The 19,312-nt window shown below is 48.0% G+C and overlaps 5 protein-coding genes across 5 annotated transcripts; 4 read left to right on the plus strand and 1 right to left on the minus strand.

Moving 5' to 3' along the window:
- Nucleotides 1–2,178: 2,178 nt before the first annotated feature.
- Nucleotides 2,179–5,206, plus strand: FMAN_05684 (putative period clock protein FRQ; the record flags this gene model as incomplete). Its single annotated transcript, XM_041827630.1, has 2 exons — nt 2,179–2,485; nt 2,538–5,206. The coding sequence occupies 2 exons, from the start codon at nt 2,179–2,181 to the stop codon at nt 5,204–5,206; spliced, it is 2,976 nt and encodes a 991-aa protein (XP_041678574.1).
- A 737-nt stretch (nt 5,207–5,943) lies between these two features.
- On the plus strand, nt 5,944–7,817 carry FMAN_05683 (uncharacterized protein; the record flags this gene model as incomplete). Its single annotated transcript, XM_041827632.1, has 4 exons — nt 5,944–6,037; nt 6,168–6,688; nt 6,737–6,832; nt 6,882–7,817. 4 exons carry the CDS (start codon nt 5,944–5,946, stop codon nt 7,815–7,817), a joined length of 1,647 nt encoding a protein of 548 aa, XP_041678575.1.
- Nucleotides 7,818–8,859: 1,042 nt separating this feature from the next.
- FMAN_05682 (uncharacterized protein) lies at nt 8,860–11,474 on the plus strand (the record flags this gene model as incomplete). Its single annotated transcript, XM_041827633.1, has 2 exons — nt 8,860–8,878; nt 9,058–11,474. The coding sequence occupies 2 exons, from the start codon at nt 8,860–8,862 to the stop codon at nt 11,472–11,474; spliced, it is 2,436 nt and encodes an 811-aa protein (XP_041678576.1).
- A 512-nt stretch (nt 11,475–11,986) lies between these two features.
- FMAN_05681 (putative TPS1-alpha,alpha-trehalose-phosphate synthase, 56 KD subunit) lies at nt 11,987–13,644 on the minus strand (the record flags this gene model as incomplete). Its single annotated transcript, XM_041827634.1, has 2 exons — nt 11,987–13,281; nt 13,335–13,644. 2 exons carry the CDS (start codon nt 13,642–13,644, stop codon nt 11,987–11,989), a joined length of 1,605 nt encoding a protein of 534 aa, XP_041678577.1.
- A 2,663-nt stretch (nt 13,645–16,307) lies between these two features.
- On the plus strand, nt 16,308–18,927 carry FMAN_05680 (related to nucleolar 100K polymyositis-scleroderma protein; the record flags this gene model as incomplete). Its single annotated transcript, XM_041827635.1, has 4 exons — nt 16,308–16,670; nt 16,718–16,917; nt 17,008–17,341; nt 17,392–18,927. The coding sequence occupies 4 exons, from the start codon at nt 16,308–16,310 to the stop codon at nt 18,925–18,927; spliced, it is 2,433 nt and encodes an 810-aa protein (XP_041678578.1).
- Nucleotides 18,928–19,312: the final 385 nt, after the last annotated feature.

Genomic DNA, 19,312 nt, shown 5'->3' on the forward strand with positions numbered 1-19,312 from the left:
TAGTTAGTTCGGTAAATGGAGAAGCATCCGGCAAATGCACAGTGTCAGGCCCTATTTAGCACTCGGCGGAAGTCTGGAAGCCTCCAAACCAAATTGCCTTGGTCAAGCCAGGACCGATGACAGACAGAAACCAAGATCATCAGGCAGCTTTGAGACAGAGGGTGAAAGAAAACAGGGCAACTCGCTTAATGGAAATTGTGGAAGATAATGGACCTCACTTTTCTTTCATCCAGCAAACTGATTCGCCATTGGTCAAGAGATGCTCTTCTAGCCCCCGCACTCAGACAAAGTTGGGGCGTAAGCGAAGCCGACGGAGGTGACAAGTCAAAGGGGTGTGATCGTAATAAGATCCAACAACGACCCTGAAAGTCTGCCCTGATATGAACCTGATCCCTAGCGGGTCACGGAATAAAAACATGAGCAGGTTGGCGTGGCCACTGACGAAAGGAGTGAACGAATTAGAGGTCCACACCATCTAGGGGTGCACCGAGGCGCTAGTAGAGCCCGTTAGAGGAGGTCCCTGCTTTTGGCTTTTTCTGGGTCCGATGGTCTCTGATCTCTATGCTTCTCCAACGACTTGGAAATCGGAGCAATAAGGGCTCGATCTACCATTCTAGCTCTTGCATCCTCGTCCAAACCTGGCATCCTCGCTCAACCCAACCTTTCCCCCTCGCCGCTTTCGCCTTGTATTGCTCGTACCTATTGTGAATGGGTGCCACCGCCGCGCCCCGGCACTCGGCTGCCCTGGCGGGTGCGCATGGATAGTATCTCGCTGTCTCTACTGCACCCGGAGTGAAGGACAAAACTCTTCTACATCTTGTGGAGGCCCTGAATGCCCTCTTCCCACTGCCCACTGCCACTGTCTAGAATTTGCCCCCCAGACTCGCCATCGGCCTTCAGCCTTCATAAGATTCCTCCTGTTAAGTATCCTTCTAGGACAGGTTTTCCGGATTGTGGCTTGTTTACTCTTCTTGAACTGAACTTGACTCCTGAGCTCTTCAGGCTCAGCTTGGACTCCTCACCAACCCAGATCCCGTCCACTCTCCCAGACCTTCCCTGCCCCCTCAGCTCCGTGGAACGGTAGTAAGCAGTCGCTTCTCCTAAGTGCAGCTTCTTCACACCCATCGACTTCAGTGCCACCTCGGTGCCACCCTGGTCTACTCATATATCGACCGTTGGAATACTGACTCCACCACTTGCTCTCTCTTCTTTCCAACACATTTCAGCCTTTGAAGCTGTAAAATCTTTGTTATTTCTGCACCGCATAGGCTTCCTGTCTTCACCACACGACAATCGAAGAGGCAACTTTTTACTTGACCGGCATTCCGTACCAACACTTCACGCCAACGCTCCTTCGAGCCACCGACTTGAGTTGCTCGCACAACGATCTGAATTCACAATCAAGCAGCAAACTACAAGAAGTACTAAATTACGAAGTATTGCATTATTGCAAACTTAGTCCGAGCCATATTGGAGCACCGACGAGGATTGGCACATCGAACGATTTCTCTACGGTAGTGAATAAGTCAAGCTTTCAAGAGTTTCCTCGTTCGACCAAAGATCACTACCACTGAACGTCTGCGACTCTTTTTGGGTGGATGCAACCTTTGTTTGTGGCTCGGCTTGACTGTGGAGATAAGTTCTGATTCGCGCCAACTCAATACCACCCACGAACATACAACGACGCTTTTCGGAAAACCATCAATCAACGTCTTGTTGAATCGGAGAATTTTAGAGAGGAATATCTAAGAAGGCTCCAATTGCCTTGAAGTGGTTTTTTTTTTATTGGAAACGGTGAGTGTCCCAGAAACCCCCGGTATTTTCCCCTCCTAAGACAGTGTAACCCGCGTCTCATCATCTTTCGTCATTTGGCGATGAAGTCTCGATCGATCGATCGGTCCCTACTCCGCAGCCAATAGGAGCTCGTCTCTGTTGTCTCTGAGAACCTTCATTGCTCATGCCCTCCATCATCCAGCTGCTCCGTAAAACTATGGATTGTGCTAATGATACCCCTGAAGTTCAGGCTCTCAGCCCAAAGGTGCTTCCAGGCCCTACGTCACAGATCGTCGGACCCTTAGGTCTATACTAGGACCCTTCTCGGCGACTATTTTTTCACGATATGCTTGCTGCTTCACAGTTCTGGAAATGCTAAATCATCCATCAAACTTATGAAAGACAATGCCACTTAACGAAAGCACCTCCCACGGAACGCAACCTCCGCCGTCTTCGTCCAAGACTGGCCATCCTCTACCTCGACGCACCTCTCCCGCGAACTCAGTCACCCTGCGCCATCACCGATTAGCACAAGATGCATCAATCAACGCTGGTCAGGGCTCAGGGCTCGCTATCAAGCCAACTAAGACAGGATCACCTCGACGAAACTCATCGGGTGATAGTCATGAGACTGGCCAGAGCGATCCCAACACATGGTTTGACCAGTCAAATCAAAACCCAACGGCAACTTTTGACAGCAACGTTATGGAAGGTAAGAGCCAGTTTTAAAACCTGAACTGAGTAAAGACTGATTGGGTTGCTAGTTGACCCGCCATTCTTTCAAAAAGAGTCCGATTCTTCGAATGAAGAGAAGATGTACTACAATCACCAACTTGCTCCCCCTAAGCTCACCGCGGCACACAGCAGCAGCGCAGACGATTACAGAAGTGTCATTGATGATCTCACGGTAGAGATACAAAAGCTGAGGGAAGAGCTTAAGCGATACAAGAACACCGGTCCCGATATGCTCCGAAAGGAGAAGCTCTTCGAAATCAAGGTTCATGGGCTGCCAAAGAAGAAGAAGAGAGAGCTGGAGGCGACACTCCGAGATTTCGCTGCAAGTCTTGAGGGGTCTCCCAACGCGTCATCAACACAGAAAAAGAAGTCTCGACACGCTACTCGCGAAAATATGTATTCTGGATCCGGATCGAAACATGCGTCATCATCTTCAGGATCCAATTTTCGCCCGGCCGACTCTGCATACGCCTCTATGTCAACCGGCGCCAACTCAGGAACGTCTCTGAGCCGTCCTAGCATGGGCTCCCAGGCCAAGTCGTCTGAGGCGGTTGAAAGTTACCTCCGTGATATCCCCGAAGGGTTGTACCCGAGACACATGATTATGACAGAGAAAGAGAGAAAGAAGCTTGTTGTTCGCCGACTTGAACAATTATTCACAGGAAAGATTGGCGGGCGCCATGTGGTGAAGAAGCAGCCCGTGTTGCCTAGTGGAAGTTCTGCAGCTCTAGCACCAGTTGTCGCCGAGACACAGCCCACAGTCTCAAATACGTCAAATTCTATCCACGAACCACCAGCCTTACATACCAGTGGCAAAGAGCCCACGAGAGAAGCTCGAATCCTCCCCCTTGAGCAGCAATCTGGTCACTCCGGTAAAAAGAGTCGATCTGCTGACAATGCCTCTGCCTCTAATTCCAATGGCGACAATACCGAGTCCGGCGGTAATGGCAACAGTACAGGGTCAGGCACAAACACTACTCCTCCTATGGCTACCGTACCCGAACAACGGCCCACACGGCCTCGTGATTTAGACCCTGACCGTGCTCAGGTTCCAGCCGAGAACATGGACTATATTCGACATCTAGGCTTGGTACCTCCGGAGCTGCTAGCCGAACAACATAGCCAGGATGTACATCCTGATGCTGAGGGATGGGTTTATCTGAATTTGTTGTGCAATTTGGCTCAACTTCACATGATTAATGTGACCCCCGACTTTGTCCGCTCAGCTGTTTCTGGAATAAGCACAAAATTTCAGCTGTCGCCTGATGGCCGAAAGATTCGATGGAGAGGTGGAACAGAGGGAACAAGATTCAGCAGTGACAGCTCTGGATATAATTCTCAAAAGAGTCCATCTACAGACGAGACTGAGGATGGAATGGAAAATAAGCGCAAGCGTCAGAAAACTGGGCGTTCCACAGGGGACGAGTTCCAGTCTGGGAGCTCAAGCAAGAATGGCTTGAAGTTTGACCCGCAACTTTGTGCTCCATCTGAAAGCTTCCATTACAAGCCCTTGTTCGCTCAGCAGGATTCATCGGGTGGTCAAACATCACTCGATGAAACCGTTTCTTCTTTTGGTCCTCCAGAGGAAAGTAATATTGGTGAATCGAGGTGGGGTTTGAGCGGCTCAGGAGTCTCCAGCCGTAGGAAGCGCCGCCATGATGGTGCTATCATCTATTATAGCGGTGCTCCATTTTGCACGGATCTATCTGGAGATCCTGGAGATATGTCGCCAACGACGCAGATGCGCGCTGCTGGTCAGACTCAGACAGACCAAGATACCTTCAAGATTCCCCCATCACCTCTCAGAAGAACAGATTCTGGTTCTTTCATCAACTATCGGCCGTTGACCGATCGTGGGCTCTTGTCTAGCCAGCAAAGTACAGCGATGGATGTCGATAGTGAAGATCCACCCAGCCTGACAGACGATGCCGACGATTTGAGCGAGGTTGATCTGGACTTCACGTGGTCTGATAATGCACAGTACATGCAGCACTTCCCCCTTGAGCCTTGCGGCTTGGGAGGAGTTTTACCCGAGGACCATTTCATGGTTGTTGTTTCAACCAAGCGACCTAAGCAAGACGAATTGTCTGCGTTACAAGTCGGTGGTAGAAGGTTTAGTGAAAACACGGATAGTATTATTCGCCGATTGGCGACTATGTCAACGTCCTCACCGGATTTGGGAGCTTCAAAATCGCTTCCTGCTACGCGCTCTCTTCCCATTGAGATCGAATACATGTCAGGCCGTATCAAGCGGCTAGCACCAGTTTCGCTGCCTCCCCCTGCAATCTTCTTTCCGCCGTTCAGCCCTACCGAGTCAACAGCCGATGACGATTATGATGATTCAGACGATCTCGGCATGTCTTCGTCCTTAAGGGATCTTATTGGCCAACGAACAGCACAACGTCGTTCAGATGGATATCCTGATGGCGTTGATCTTAGCAGTGGTGACGAAGAAGGTGATGAACCTGATGATTCACCAAATCAGAATATTTATGACATCAATCGAGACCCAAAGGCGTTGCCAAATCGGCCCCGGCAAGCCGCACGCCGTACCAGTAGCGCTGCTGCGGCTGCTGGCACTGCTCGGGGCGCAAGCAAGAGCAATAGCGCCAATCCGGCGCTTTCACGTGATGAGACTTCTGTTGATACTGCTGGAGCGATCGAAAGTGGTTACAGCAGTAGCAAGGAAAGCGCTTAATATTTACCTATTACTTCAGTCTACTTACTACACATTTCATACTTCACGACTTGATTAGGGGTTACGGATTTCACGAATACGGAAGGTCAAAAAAAGATTTCTTGTACAGCCTTGTGTGACATTCTTGACCTTCAGTCTCTGTTTACAAGGGAAGGTTGCATTATTTTGCATTTAGCTGGGCGTTTATGAGGATGGATAATGATTCCCTGGATAATATTTGTTACGAGATGAAGGGTTGCGCAAAACGGCGTGGGCCTGGGTATGAATTGTTTTCTGAATTTCACAAGATGAATCACTAGGCAACTTAGTGTCACATTGAGATACCAAATTTATTGTTGAAACACAATTCTGCTGTCTTCGTCGCCGTTGCACACTACCTGTTATGAACCCTGATTGTTTTCAGCTGCGCGCTGGGACTCACAGCGCGCCTTGGCTTATGAACGATCCATCTATGATCTACTAAAATCAGACTTTGAAACCAGATGATTGTTTGAGCTGCCAACTTAATCAACACCAGTCCTTTTTCCTTTGCATAGGGGACTACACATCATACTGCTTATTTCCACGTGGATTTAGAGTTGTCTGGACACATTGTTTCTGTCCTTGCCTGGAGCCAACGAGTTCTGCGTCACGTGAATGGACGCTCACGTCTCACTCGGGTCATCATTCGATTTCTCCCATCGGAATGCACGAGGCGACCTGGATTCTACACCTTCATCTCATTGTCGTGAAACATAATGTATTTAACCAACACGTTACCTTTGGCTCTGCTTGGCGCCTTCGCAAGTGTCCTGTGTAGAGCAGAAGATGTTCACAACGTTGCCATCATTGGTCCGTACTTGATTTCCGTATTTTAGAGACATGATTCAAACACGAACCCCAAGTGCTACAGATGCATTCCCTCACGATATTGCTGGTCAATCCCTATATCAGGATTGCCATGTACTAACTTGGAGTGTAGGGGCCGGAGCAGCTGGGTCGTCAGCAGCCTTCCATTTGTGGCAATATGCTATAGAAGAGGATATTGCTATTAATATCACCATCTTTGAAAAGACGGATCGCATCGGAGGGCGTACATTGACAGTCCCTGCGTATGATGACCCTTCTGTGCCCATCGAGCTCGGCGCGTCTATCTTTGTTGGCGCCAATCATATTCTTGCCAACGCCAGTGAACGCTACCATCTCCCAGTGAGCGAGCCCCACCGTCTCGAGAAGGATGATATGACTGTTATATGGGATGGCTATGAGTTCGTCTTTCAGACGACCGAGGGGTCTTGGGCATGGTGGGATCTGGCCAAGATGTTCTGGAGATATGGGCTCGCACCCTACAGGTCTAAACAAATCGTGGATGCTATGGTCAAACATTTCCTTAAGTTATACGAAGCCCCTTACTTTCCTTTCAAGTCGCTCACTCGGAGAGCCGAACAGTTGGGATGGAAAGACATTACAAGTATAACAGGAGAGCAGATGTTAAAGCGAAACGTAAGTTCAAACTGTTCAATTGTAAACACGTGATGGCTAACTGGACAGGAAATTGATCCCCGTTTCGCCCGTGAGATCTTACAGGTTGGGACACGGGTCAACTACGCTTCAAACCTGGCTCATATTCACGGTCTCGAGACTCTAGTGAGTGGAAAATATGACCCCTTGCACGCTTCTTGCCTAACTACGATAGGTTTCGCTGGCAACCGACAACGCGATGTCTGTGGACAGCGGCAACTGGCGTATCTTTGAGCATATGGTGATAGAGAGCGGAGCTTCTATCTCACGCAACACGACCGTGACTTCAATCGAAAAAGCCCAAAAGAAAACACGGTCATCTTCGCCAGGGTATGTCATCACAACGAAAGATGCCAGCTCAAAGGACGACACTTCGAAAGAATATGATGTCGAGTTTGATAACGTCATCATCGCCAGCCCCTGGCAGTTCAGTAACATAAAAGCTGGAGAGGGTGTTCTCGATCGCAAAATCGATGAGATTCCCTATACCAAACTGCACGTTACACTCTTTGCATCACCATTGGAGCTTAGTCCCGAATTCTTTGGCTTGAAGGCCGGAAGCAAATCGCCCGCTACTGTCTACACTACTCTTGGTGAAGACGAAGAGCCAAGAAAAGGGGCTGAGGGGGTCGGTCGTACTGGCTTCTACTCTGTCAGCACATTGAAATATCTCGTCAACCCTAAGACATATCAGAAGGAGCGTGTCTATAAGATTTTCTCGCCCACACCCATCACTGCTGATTTCCTTACGCGTCTTTTGGGCACCGATATCCCAGATTCTGTGATTTCTGGAAAGTTACAGGATGATACAAATACATCCAGTCCCATCTCTTGGTATCATTCTCACTGGTTCAACTCTTACCCCATTGAGCTCCCTCGTGTCACATTTGAGGACCCTGTTATCGGTGAGGGCGTATACTACACGTCTGGTATTGAGAGCTTCGTGTCATGTATGGAAACCAGTGCTTTGATGGGTAAGAATGTGGCCCGGTTGGCTGTAGATAAATTTGCTGGTATTTCTCGCCCGGAACCACCTACTGAATGGGAGGGATATGAAGCCGATGACGAAGAGGAGGGAGGCATTCGTGCTCAGGCTGGAAGTGAACTTTGATCAAAGCTAGGATATATATATTCGCCTTATCATCGTTGGAGATCTACGTGCCAGAATGAATTCACCGTCCGAGGACAATGGCTGGAAGGCACATGAGGGAAATTCCATTAAACTATTGTTATGCGTTTGGCGATATTAAATCAAGATATGTGTCACTAGTATTACTAGCAGTTAGCGTGGCTACCTAATCAACATTGCCGTGAATCGCAGTTCAAGTATCTGTGTTTATGTGGTCATTTACATGAAGTAACTTGATAAAGCATCTTGATATTCTTAATAACAAAACACGATGTCAGAGATAGCTAATCCCAAGGCCCCCTAAAGTCATACTGAGCATCCCTAGGGTCTTTTTCTTTTTAGCTCAGAATGGAATTCTAAAGCTTTCTCTTCCCCCAAGCCAATCTCCTCCTAATCCTCCTTGTGAGGTAGTAGGCTGTAATATTTCCAGATACCCTGGTCCACTAGCCTCAGTGGCGCACGTCAGTTGTGGCAAACATCCAATGACCCCTCCTTCTTCACCCCTCCAACCCAGGTTTCTTCAAAGTACAGTACACAAAGAAAAGGCGGGAGGCAGTCACGGCCTTTTTCACATACATTAGGTACTTCCTCCATGTTATGACGCACTCGTCCTCCTTGCACGCTCAAGCTTGATCCTGCCTAGGCTGTTGGTCCAGTCAATCCCGGCCGCCTTTTTCTATTTCCTTTTCGCTGTCACAAGCTAGACAACGGGGGACTTGCCTAAGGAAATACCTAAGGTGCCTTTGTGAGTGAATGGGAAGGTTCTTGGCCTGATTATGCCTGCTCCTGCTCTGGTGTCTTGTCACGTCACAGCTTTTTTATTTGTTTGTCGTGCACCGACAGCATCGCCAACTTTCACCTTCCTCCTTTTCTAATCTTCCATCCTACCTAACCTTAGAGAAATACTCCCCACGACTCCCTGATTCAGCGCCTACAACAATAACACCAACCGTGCAAGTGTCGCATCACACACTTTCTTTCTCTCTTTGCCCGATTCTTTCCTCTATTGAAAGCCAAGGTCAGCATGTTCGCCTTACGAGGAAGTAAGTTACTGCCCCGCATCATCCCTGCTCCCACCTTACAACCAACATCTACATCTTGAGCATAAAGAGGAACAGCCTCGCTTCTTTGTGCCTTATCTCTCCCGCCACTTCTGCATCTTCCCCTTTCTGACGCGCCGCTTTCACACTCGTGCAAGTCTACTAACACTATCGTTCTCAAGTCGGCAAACTGATATTCGGTTCAAGCACGCAGGAGGCACTGATCGAGCTTCCACAGGGACAGCTCTACCTTGTTCGACCTTTATCTCCCAAGGGCTATTCCGAACTCATTTTTCGAGACTCCGCTATCCGCATCCGACGCACAAATCAGGAGTTCCAGTATCAACTTGTTGTTCAACGCGTCTTTGAAGAAGGTGAGGCAGAGCTTCTTGCCGAAGAAGAGGGTGAAGACGCCGAAATCGACGCCCTCGCATCTGAGAAAGACGAGAAGACCTTCCTACTCGACGAGGCTCTATTTTTCCGTTCTGAGATTCGCGAGAGTGGTGACAAAGTTCTTGCTTGGAAGGATTTAAGCGGTGATACTGGTGACCTCTTCCAGTTCGTTTGCGACCCTTCTGTTACAACATCTCAGGTGCAGCAGTTTGTGCAAGTTGCTCAGCAGTGCCAATACGAGCGCAAGTATCGCAAGTCGCACTCCACAGCAACAGCCTCCGACCTTCAGCAGTTCGAATTCAAAGAAGAGGACCCGATACCGCCTGCTAGTCCCCTGCATAGCCCAACGTTGGCTCGATCTATCGAATCTGTCGACGATATGTTATCTAAGACCCAAGCAAATTCCGCTGCTAAGCGTGAGCCTGCCTTCGTGCCCGAACAGGAAATCGAAGCCCCAGTCTTGACTGGTCCGGACGCTAGCAACCCTCCCGAGCCTCTGGATATATATGCCGCTGTTGTGGCTGAACTCCATGTTTTTGACCCTCAGCCCGGTCATTTCGCTCTCGTTGATGATTCCATAATTGCTCAAGTCTCAGAAATTGGGAAATGGGAATACTGGCTCCAGATCGAGGCGAACGATAAGGCGTATCTGGGTACTCCTGTCGTCGCTGACTTCAACCCTGTCTTTGATTTTGAATATCTCTCTTTCGTCTTCAATCATTTCAGTAGTGATGGAACTGCGCGATCATGGCTTCTCAGATTTAAGGATCAGCCCACCTTGGAAAAGTTTCAAGAAGCGATTATGCAAGCCATTTGGGAGAAGCTGAACGAGACCAAGTGGACAAAGATGCAAGACAAAGAACGCGAATATGTTCTTGACGCATTTGGCGATCTGACGATGGAAGATGCGCCTTCCACTGAGGAAGAGGAGGAGGAGGAGGAGGAGGAGGAGGAAGAAGAAGAGCTAGAGGATGATCGCGCGCAAGAGGAGGAGTACGACACAGATGAGGAGAACGATAGTAGCTTCCCCAAGAACGCTGATGGTGAGGTCAACTCGCAACTGGCTGTTGGTTACAAGCATGACCGCTCATTCGTCGTTCGCGGCTCCAAGATTGGTGTATTCAAACATACACCCAACAATCACCTCGAATTCTCCACGAATATTTCCAAAGTCACAACTCCTTCAGGCAAACTCATGAACCCGAAGAAAGTCATGCTGCACAGCGAGGATCGAGATCTCATCTTACAGAATGAGATTGACCCCAACAAGCTCTACCGTATGGACCTTGAGTATGGAAAGGTTGTGGATGAGTGGAACGTTCATGATGACATCCCCGTTGTCACATTTGCCCCCGAGAACAAGTTTGCGCAGATGACCTCTGAACAGACCTTCTTGGGCGTCTCAAACAATGCTCTTTACCGAGTTGATCCCCGTCTATCCGGTAACAAGCTTGTTGATGCCGATATGAAGCAATATGCCTCGAAGAACGACTTCTCTGCTCTCGCAACTACTGAAAAGGGCTACATCGCTGTTGCAAGTAATAAGGGTGACATTCGTCTCTTTGACCGGCTCGGCATTCGAGCCAAGACACAGCTTCCTGCTCTTGGTGACCCCATCACTGGTATTGACGTTTCTGCCGATGGCCGGTGGATCTTGGGAACAACCAAGAACTACATCCTGCTTGTTGACGCCCAACAGAAGTCTGGAAAGAACGAGGGTAAGCTTGGTTTCGAGAAGGCTTTCGCTGCCAATGACAAGCCGCATCCTCGACGACTCGCCCTTACCCCTGAGCATGTCGCCCAGTTCTACCACGAGACTGGGAAACCCGTTGATTTTACTCCTGCCAAATTCAATACTGGAGAAGGCGCAGAGGAGACAAGTATCATCACTGCAACTGGTCCCTACATCATCGAATGGAACCTAAAGCGAATCCTTCGGGGTATGAAGGCAGCTTACAAGATTAAGCGTTATGAAGAGGAGGTCAAAGCGGACGACTTCAAATACGGCTCGGACAAGAACGTCATTGTTGCTTTGCCCAACGAAGTAAACATGGTTGCAAAACAAAGCCTAAGGAAACCCACCCGCGAGAGCATCATTGGTAACGTTCGATTGAGTGATTCGCGTCGAGGCTCTGGACGCATCGGGACTCGAGACAGTGGCCGATACAAACTTGGAAAGGACGACATTGTCAATGCACCTTATTGAGTGGAAGAGATTGTCACTTGCGCAATTGCAGCTGATTCGGCAAATTAGGGTAGTACTTTGAAGTGTTCCGACTTCATGATGAGATCCGAGACGGAGTTTTGGTGGACTTTGGAATTTGTAAAGCATGGGTTTCGTAACCTGTCTGCTCTCTTTTTGTTTAGATACCATCTGCTGATGTGTTTGCATCGCAATCAATGCACTTTATCATCTTCGGGCCTGCGGTAGCTTACATTTGCCCTCGGCATTGATCTTTTAGGTTACCATGGGCAGAAATAGCAAGAGTCCAATTGACTTTTTACATATGCACACATGATTCAATGGCAAGAACTCATATCTGAATGAACATTAAAACGCAATCGACACACTCATAAACAAGGCCGATGACTTCATCATGATAGTTTTTATTATAGCAAAAGAAAAACAGTTTATAATGAGACCTAAATCATGACCGCTTGCCCAAACCGTGAACTCGTTCTTGCACAGCAATGTCCTTCCCTGCTACGAGATCATTTTTATTGAGAAGGCTCTGTCTGCGAATTGGCTTCCTTCTTCTCGTCAATTGTTAATAGTTCCTCGGCCTTCTTCTCAAGATCAGCGACAGCCTGTTGGGCTTTCTGCTCCAGTCCGATTACAGCCCCAGAGACGTTGCGCAGGGTCTTAGGCTGAGAACCCTCAGTACTAAGACGGGTCATTTCAGAGACAAAGCTAGCACCCCACCAAGCACTTGTGTACTTGAAGACATAACGTTCGAGCTTCTTGTAGTTGGCTTCACGTTGTTCGGGGCTCATGGTAACGGCGTCATGTAAAGCATTGGCAAGTTCTTCTGTGTTCCAAGGATTGACGATGAGACTGCCATTGAGCGATTGAGCAGCACCTGTGAATTCGCTCAAAATCATGACGCCGTGGTTCTTCTGTTGTGTCGCAATGTATTCGTAGGACACCAAGTTCATACCGTCTCGAGTGGATGAGACCAAACAGACGTCAGATACAGCATACAGGGCAGTAAGCTCGTCGAAAGTGACGGATTGGTGGAGGAAGTGAATGGGCATGAACTCAATGGTACCAAACTTTCCGTTGATACGGCCGACCAGTTCGTTGACCACAGCACGGAGATTCTGATACTCTTCAACGTCTTGTCGCGAAGGCACAGCAACCTGAACCAGGACGATTTTGCCAATCCATTCCGGATGTTCGGTCAGGAACACCTCAAGAGCGTGTAATTTCTGAGGAACACCCTTGATGTAATCCAAGCGATCGACTCCAACGACGAGCTTGACACCCTCGAACTTTCGGCTCAGTGCAGCGATACGTTCTTGTACTTTTGGCTTCTTCAGCCCTTCAACGAAGTTATCGGGATCAATTCCAATAGGGAAGGCGCCAACTGTCACAAAACGGCCATTCCAATCGACACCGTTGGGGGTCGTGGGACACTCGAGAATGCGGGAGCAACTGCTAAGGAAGTGACGAGCGTAGTCGTATGTATGGAAACCGATAAGGTCGCAGTCAAGAAGTCCAGTAAGGAGTGCTTCTCTGACAGGTAGAATTCTGTAAATTTCACTGCTGGGGAATGGTGTATGGAGGAAGAAGCCAATCTTGACATTCTTTTTCGATTCGCCGATCTCCTCACGAAGCATTTGGGGGAGGAGCATCAGATGGTAGTCATGAACCCAAATAAGGTCACCATCTTGCACATCCTTGATAACGGTCTTGGCAAAGAGGCGGTTGACTTCTTGATATGCGGCCCAAGCGGACTCGTCGAACGTAATCTCGCCAGGGTGGTAATGGAAAAGAGGCCAAAGAATTGAGTCTGCAAGCATCATGTCAGGCACGTTCTTGCGGTGTCGAAATCGTATTACTTACTAGAGAACCCATTGTAATGTCTGTCGGCAAGTTCATCGTCGATAAAAACCGGGTGCGCGCCGTACTCGTCTTTCAGTCGTTGCTTCATACCCTCGACTTCGTTGTCAGGTACCTCGAGACCTGGCCAACCATACCACTGGAAACTGGTGGTTTTGCTAAGACCACTGAGACCCGTGACAAGACCTCCAGAAGACATGGAAAACGAATAGCTACCATCTTCCGATCGCTTAATTGTGATGGGCAATCGATTGGAGAGCAGCAACAGGCGGCCTGGGGCAGCTTGGCCATTCTCATCGACAGCACCGGGCATGATGACGGTATTGAAAGAAATAGTCTCAAACAGGGAGATTTGGGATGTTGAATAGTTGAAAGAAGATAACTTGAGAAAGGAAAAAAGGTCGGAGTGTAGTCGGCCTCGTCGCGGTTCTTTGTGGTCGATGACCGATGATCGATTGTCGATTGTGGAGGGGCAGGTAATTGACCTGGCAGCTGGTTTAGAGCCGAGAGGCGTAGATCCCCAGTAGTGGAGTTAGTGTAAGAAGCTTTGGGCTGTTGAATAGCGAAACGATGACGCTATTGCGCGTAAGGTCAGTCGATTTATTGGAGAAGAACGTGGGAAGCGGAGACGGTAAAGAATTGAAGAAACAAGGACTTTCTGTTGATATCAAGAGCCAGATGTGTCTGCAACTGTTGAGAGCAGTAGAGGGAGTTAATCTAAAGAAGATCAATAAGACCAAGCTTCGAATGAGAAGTTGACAGAAGTTAGAGGGGAGAGATCAGGTTCTAATAAAACAGCAGAAGAATATCGCAGAAACTGGCCAGAAGCATGGATGGGGCTGAGGGGCATAAGAAATGGCAAGTGAGGGGCATCTGACACCTGCCCGCAACCAGCAGTCTACATACTGAGTACTACCCAGGCTGGCCAGGTTACACTTATTATTTACCTTACCTTCCAGGTTGTGCCTGATTCTGATAAAAACCTTAGTTCATGAGTTGGAAAGTGCGCTAACAAACTTACGATTCACTTTAACATGTGTAAATTCGAGCACATTCGAAGTAACATGGGAGATCAACAACTTGTTCTCTCGTGCTCCTCTTTATTCCAGTCACCACATGCCTGATCTGATTTCATTGCAATATGTAATGTCTCATGCTTTCTTTTCCCTCAGTAGGTATTATCCCGCAAGCCGATAGCTTCCGCCTCCCGGTTGTACTCTATTCGTTGAGATAGAGATCCGGGCCGTTTACCTCAAGATGGGAATGGAGTGGAGGGAGGAGGCATTTACACGGGCCGGGTCTCTATCGACAAAGAAAAACACCACTGGACACTCAACACCATCCTACGCCTGTCAATCACCCACGAGCCATTGGCTTTCGTGTACAGCAACAACGAGAAGAATGCCAACAACAAATTGAGAGGTCCGGGTGTGAACAAGATCTCCACTCCTATACATCTGCCTATTGGTGCTTCTAAAGGTCTGTAACCGGAGGGCTGCCCGGAGGTGTTTCCGGAGACGGGATCGCATCGGCCACTATACGGGCATTACGGACAGTATTTGTTCTCGATATTGTTAAGGAATTCAGTAAATGGCAAAAGCTGGTCAAGAACGTGCGGGTCTCCACATCTGTGATATCAAGCCTGATTCTGTGACTCTATTAACAGCCAGCCTAGTAGGGGAGGAAAGAAACTCAGGACCTTGATCCTAAATGACAAAAAAACTTAGGTTAACTTAGCATAGGTTTAAAATATCGTTTACTGGGTTTATTTTGACATCCTATGCCAAGGTCCGATGTTTTCTTGCTCCCTGGGGCCAGCCCAGCCAGCTGTAGTGATGGAAACGTGACGCTTTCAGGGCACTCTTCGTTCGGGTTCCATGGATCAGATAGGTTACAAAGCCCAAGTATGTACTAGATTTTCTGCCGCTGGATTTCACGAAGTGGGCTTTACCATTACACACAGGCCAATGAACAAATTGATAACAAGGACAAGGTCATGTTTTTTCCTTGATGGGGTTCATCGGCCGGACCAGAACGTCCTGAACCTCTGTCAGCATCAAAGATAAAGCCCGAAAATAGGTAAGAGAATTGATGGGAGCCTGCACCCTAACTTATCACTGGGTTGCAACCATCTGCCCGTCTCAAATCGGCGAGGTTTGCATAGCCGTCGGCCCGGGAGCCGCAACTACATTGCACCCATATCTAGGTATCTTCGGTCCAAGTATGGGTGTCTGGAAACTGTAGCAGCTTTTCGATAAACATTTCTTCATCGTGCTATCTAATCGAATATAAGGACTACTTTGTAATCTATAATACTTAATAGCTTACAGGCATGCTATGATAATGTGTCTCAGTCTGAGGGTGGGCAATGTTTGGATCAATCACCTCAAGCTGAGTTCAGACGTTTTGCACATCTAAGTGAACATAAATAGAAGGAATCTCCCATTCAAGAACTCCTTCGTCTGCGAAAAAGCTACTATCCTATACTATAAAACACTAATATGTAGTACGTATATCAATGTTGGGTTTTGATTTCCTGACCTCCCCAAATTTGAGGTCCATAGCGAAGACGACATCCCATAACTTGAGGTGTGGAAGTTTGTCATGTCTTTATTCTTTCTCATAACGGAGGTGAGCATATTAGACATAACCGCAACTACTTCACTCAGATATATAGTGTATAGAGACATATGGATAGATCAGACATTTTTTACATCTTCCTAAATACATTATAAAAGTGCATTCTGAACTTTTCACCCCTTGTCATCATTCTCACTTGAGCAACTACCATGCACTAACCTAGACACTAACTTTACCCCATAGTTTAGTACTAAGGTAGGTAACGCGCAGAAGACTGAAATATTATCTTATCGATAAGCGCAACTAAATCTAGGAATTTTTTTGGAATCAACACAGCATCGCGACATTAGGCATAGCTACCAACTGCACGCGCAACGTGCATCTCCTGTCGCAAACATGGAGCAATCTCAAGACTTCAAGTCGCTCCAGGAGAGTGTCCAGAAGTCACTTATTTCCACAATCAAGACTGTGAACCGAATCGCCGCCGAAGACCTAAGTTTCCAACGGACAGTCAATCCTAGCGTGGGCCAACTACTCGAAGATCGAACGTCGCGGATCCTCGAACTCTCCACACAACTTCTTCTGACTGCCGGTAAGGCGTGTGGTGTCAAGGCGCCCAAGCTTGAAGATGTAGAAGACATCGAAATGAACTGGAGGGGCGTCGTTGACGTTGTCGATTCATCACTCGAGAAGGCCGACACAGCCTTGGATGAATACACAGGGCTTGTCAAGAGAAAGGAGCCAACCTTACCTGATCCTGTATGTTAAATATACCTTGTTTGGAGTAATACAGCTAATTAACGAAGGCGGACAAGTCCAAGAAGCCCAAGTCCACGAACAAGGTTATCCGAAACGCCAATATGACCAAGCCTCAACTCCTTTTCGAACGAAAGCCTGATAACTTTGCTCCTGCTCCATGGAAACCGATGCTTACGTCGAAGCCAAATGCCAAGTTATCTTTGGAGGAAAGCCTCAAGGTCGTTCCTAATGAGGCTGGCACACCACAGTATGTCCGCCATATTCAAAACAACCCTTCATGAATCATTTGCGATTGCAGACCACTGATGATAGTCAAATACTAATGTTCGCTTCACAGATACCAACATCCTTATGAACACGAAATTGTCCGTATGTCATATCCGAAACGAGTCTTCAAGGAATCCGAGCCCATCATGTACCAGCCGGTCGAAACAACCGCGGCGACTTTTGTCGACACATACGAGGGCATTCTGGAGATGCTGGAGGAACTGAAGGGCGCCAAGGAGATTGCGATAGATCTGGAACACCACGATTTTAGGTCCTATGTTGGACTCGTATCTCTCATGCAAATCAGCACGCGAGAGAAGGACTGGATCGTCGATACTCTACAACCCTGGCGCCATAAACTTGAGGTTCTGAACCAAGTTTTCACCGATCCCAATATCGTCAAGGTTTGTCTCCAAAGCCCGAGCAGTCAAAATTACAACTAACACATCAAAAGGTTTTCCATGGTGCATACATGGACATGGTTTGGCTTCAGCGAGATTTGGGACTGTATGTGAATGGTCTCTTCGATACCTTCTTTGCGTGCGAGCAACTTCACTATCCAGCCAAGAGCTTAGCCTATTTATTGTCTAAGTTCGTCGACTTTGATGCAGACAAGCAGTATCAACTGGCTGACTGGAGGATACGCCCACTACCAGAGGAGATGATGTACTATGCTCGGTCCGACACCCACTACCTGCTCTACATCTACGATCGGGTACGAAACGAGCTTGTTGCTGCCTCTGATAGAGGTGATGTCAATAAAGACTACATTGGCCGGGCAGTGGAGAAATCAAAAGAACAGTCACTTTCCCGCTACGAACATCCCGGTTATGATGAAGAGACTGGTGAAGGCTCTCGTGGCTGGTATGGTTACATCTTCAAGAACTCGCACTTAGCATTCGATAGCGAACAATTTGCTGTCTTCAGAGCCTTGTGGAGGTGGAGAGACAATACCGCCAGGAAAGAGGACGAGAGTACCAACTACGTTCTCAGCACCAGGGATATCACAGAGATTGCCCGAATCAACCCCCCGGACGCAAAGGCCTTACACAGCTTGTTACCCCTGAATGCTTCTCTAGCACGACCACGTTTCAATGAGATCTGGGAGCAAATTAAAGAGACCAAGGCAAAGGGTGGACCTAGCTTGCTTCATTTCTTCACCTCGATGGCGCCGGATAGCGTGAGAAAGAATGGAATGCCTATTGCAGCCAGGCAAACTACAAAGTTACCGGACCTTGATGAAGAGATCACGGTCAGTAGGCTGACTCGGTCGCAGTTATTTGGCGATATGCCGATCAGCTCTAAATGGGATCCTTCAACGCGACCAACCGAAACTGCGGAGGAGCTTATTCCGTTCCCTTGGCAGAGATTCATACAACAAGGCTCGGTTAAAGGAGATGTTCAACACGATACAGCCGCCGAAGAAGTCAAAGTCCATGAGCAAACTGATAATGTGGAGAGCGCAGCTGGCAATGCTGAAGTTGAAGAGGCTGACGAAGAGTTTACGTTGAGGAGGGGTCAGAAGCGAAAGTCGCAAGCGATTGAAGAATCCGAGTCAAGTGAAGAGGGCACGGATTCATCACAATATGATAGTGACGATGAGATGCAAGATGGTGGTGGAGTCATCGCTGTCGAAGATGAACCCTCCCAAAAAGTATCCAGGAGTGCTCGCCGCAAGCTTCGCAAGGCAGAGGAGAAGAAGGCTGAAGAAGAGCGACACCTACGGCAAGAAGCGAAGAAGGTTCGCAAAGCTCAGAAGAAGCAGAAGAAGCAGGACGACAAGACCAAGAAATTTGACGCAGTGCCTTTCGACTATAGCAAGGCTGCATCGGTGCTTCATTCAAACAGGGAATCTAATAGTGGACAGGCAGACGGAAAGGGCAAGAAGAAGGTTTTCGACCCCTACTCGAAGTCTGCGGACACGGACATCAAGGGAGCACGCAAAGCGCCCCCAGTGAGAGGAGAGCGAAGTGCAACATTCAAAAAATAACTCAAGGTGTCGGATGCCGGATGACCACGGCTAAACAGGAGTTTTGGGTCGCAGACTACGGCATAGGTTGGCCATAGGGGGCCCGGCTTTTAGTCAGTAGCTTAATCATTATGGCTTCATTCGCTACCGTTTATAATTTTCATTCTGGGATTGCTATTCTGTCTAAGCTGGACTTTTGTAGAACTATATGTACCATTCTGCATCTTTAAGAAAGCCAACTATTTTCGACGGTTATGTTGGTGAGCACGCATATGCTGAAGTTTATCTGATAGATACTTCTAGTATCCGTACAGCTTATATATTAAATGTATAATTCCTTTACATGAGGATGATAGTAATACTAGCTGCGTACTTGTTTTTTTTTTTTTTAAAGAGGTATCTTCTC

This window comes from Fusarium mangiferae, assembly GCF_900044065.1.
Source record: "Fusarium mangiferae strain MRC7560 genome assembly, contig: FMAN_scaffold002, whole genome shotgun sequence".
NCBI lineage: Eukaryota > Fungi > Ascomycota > Sordariomycetes > Hypocreales > Nectriaceae > Fusarium > Fusarium mangiferae.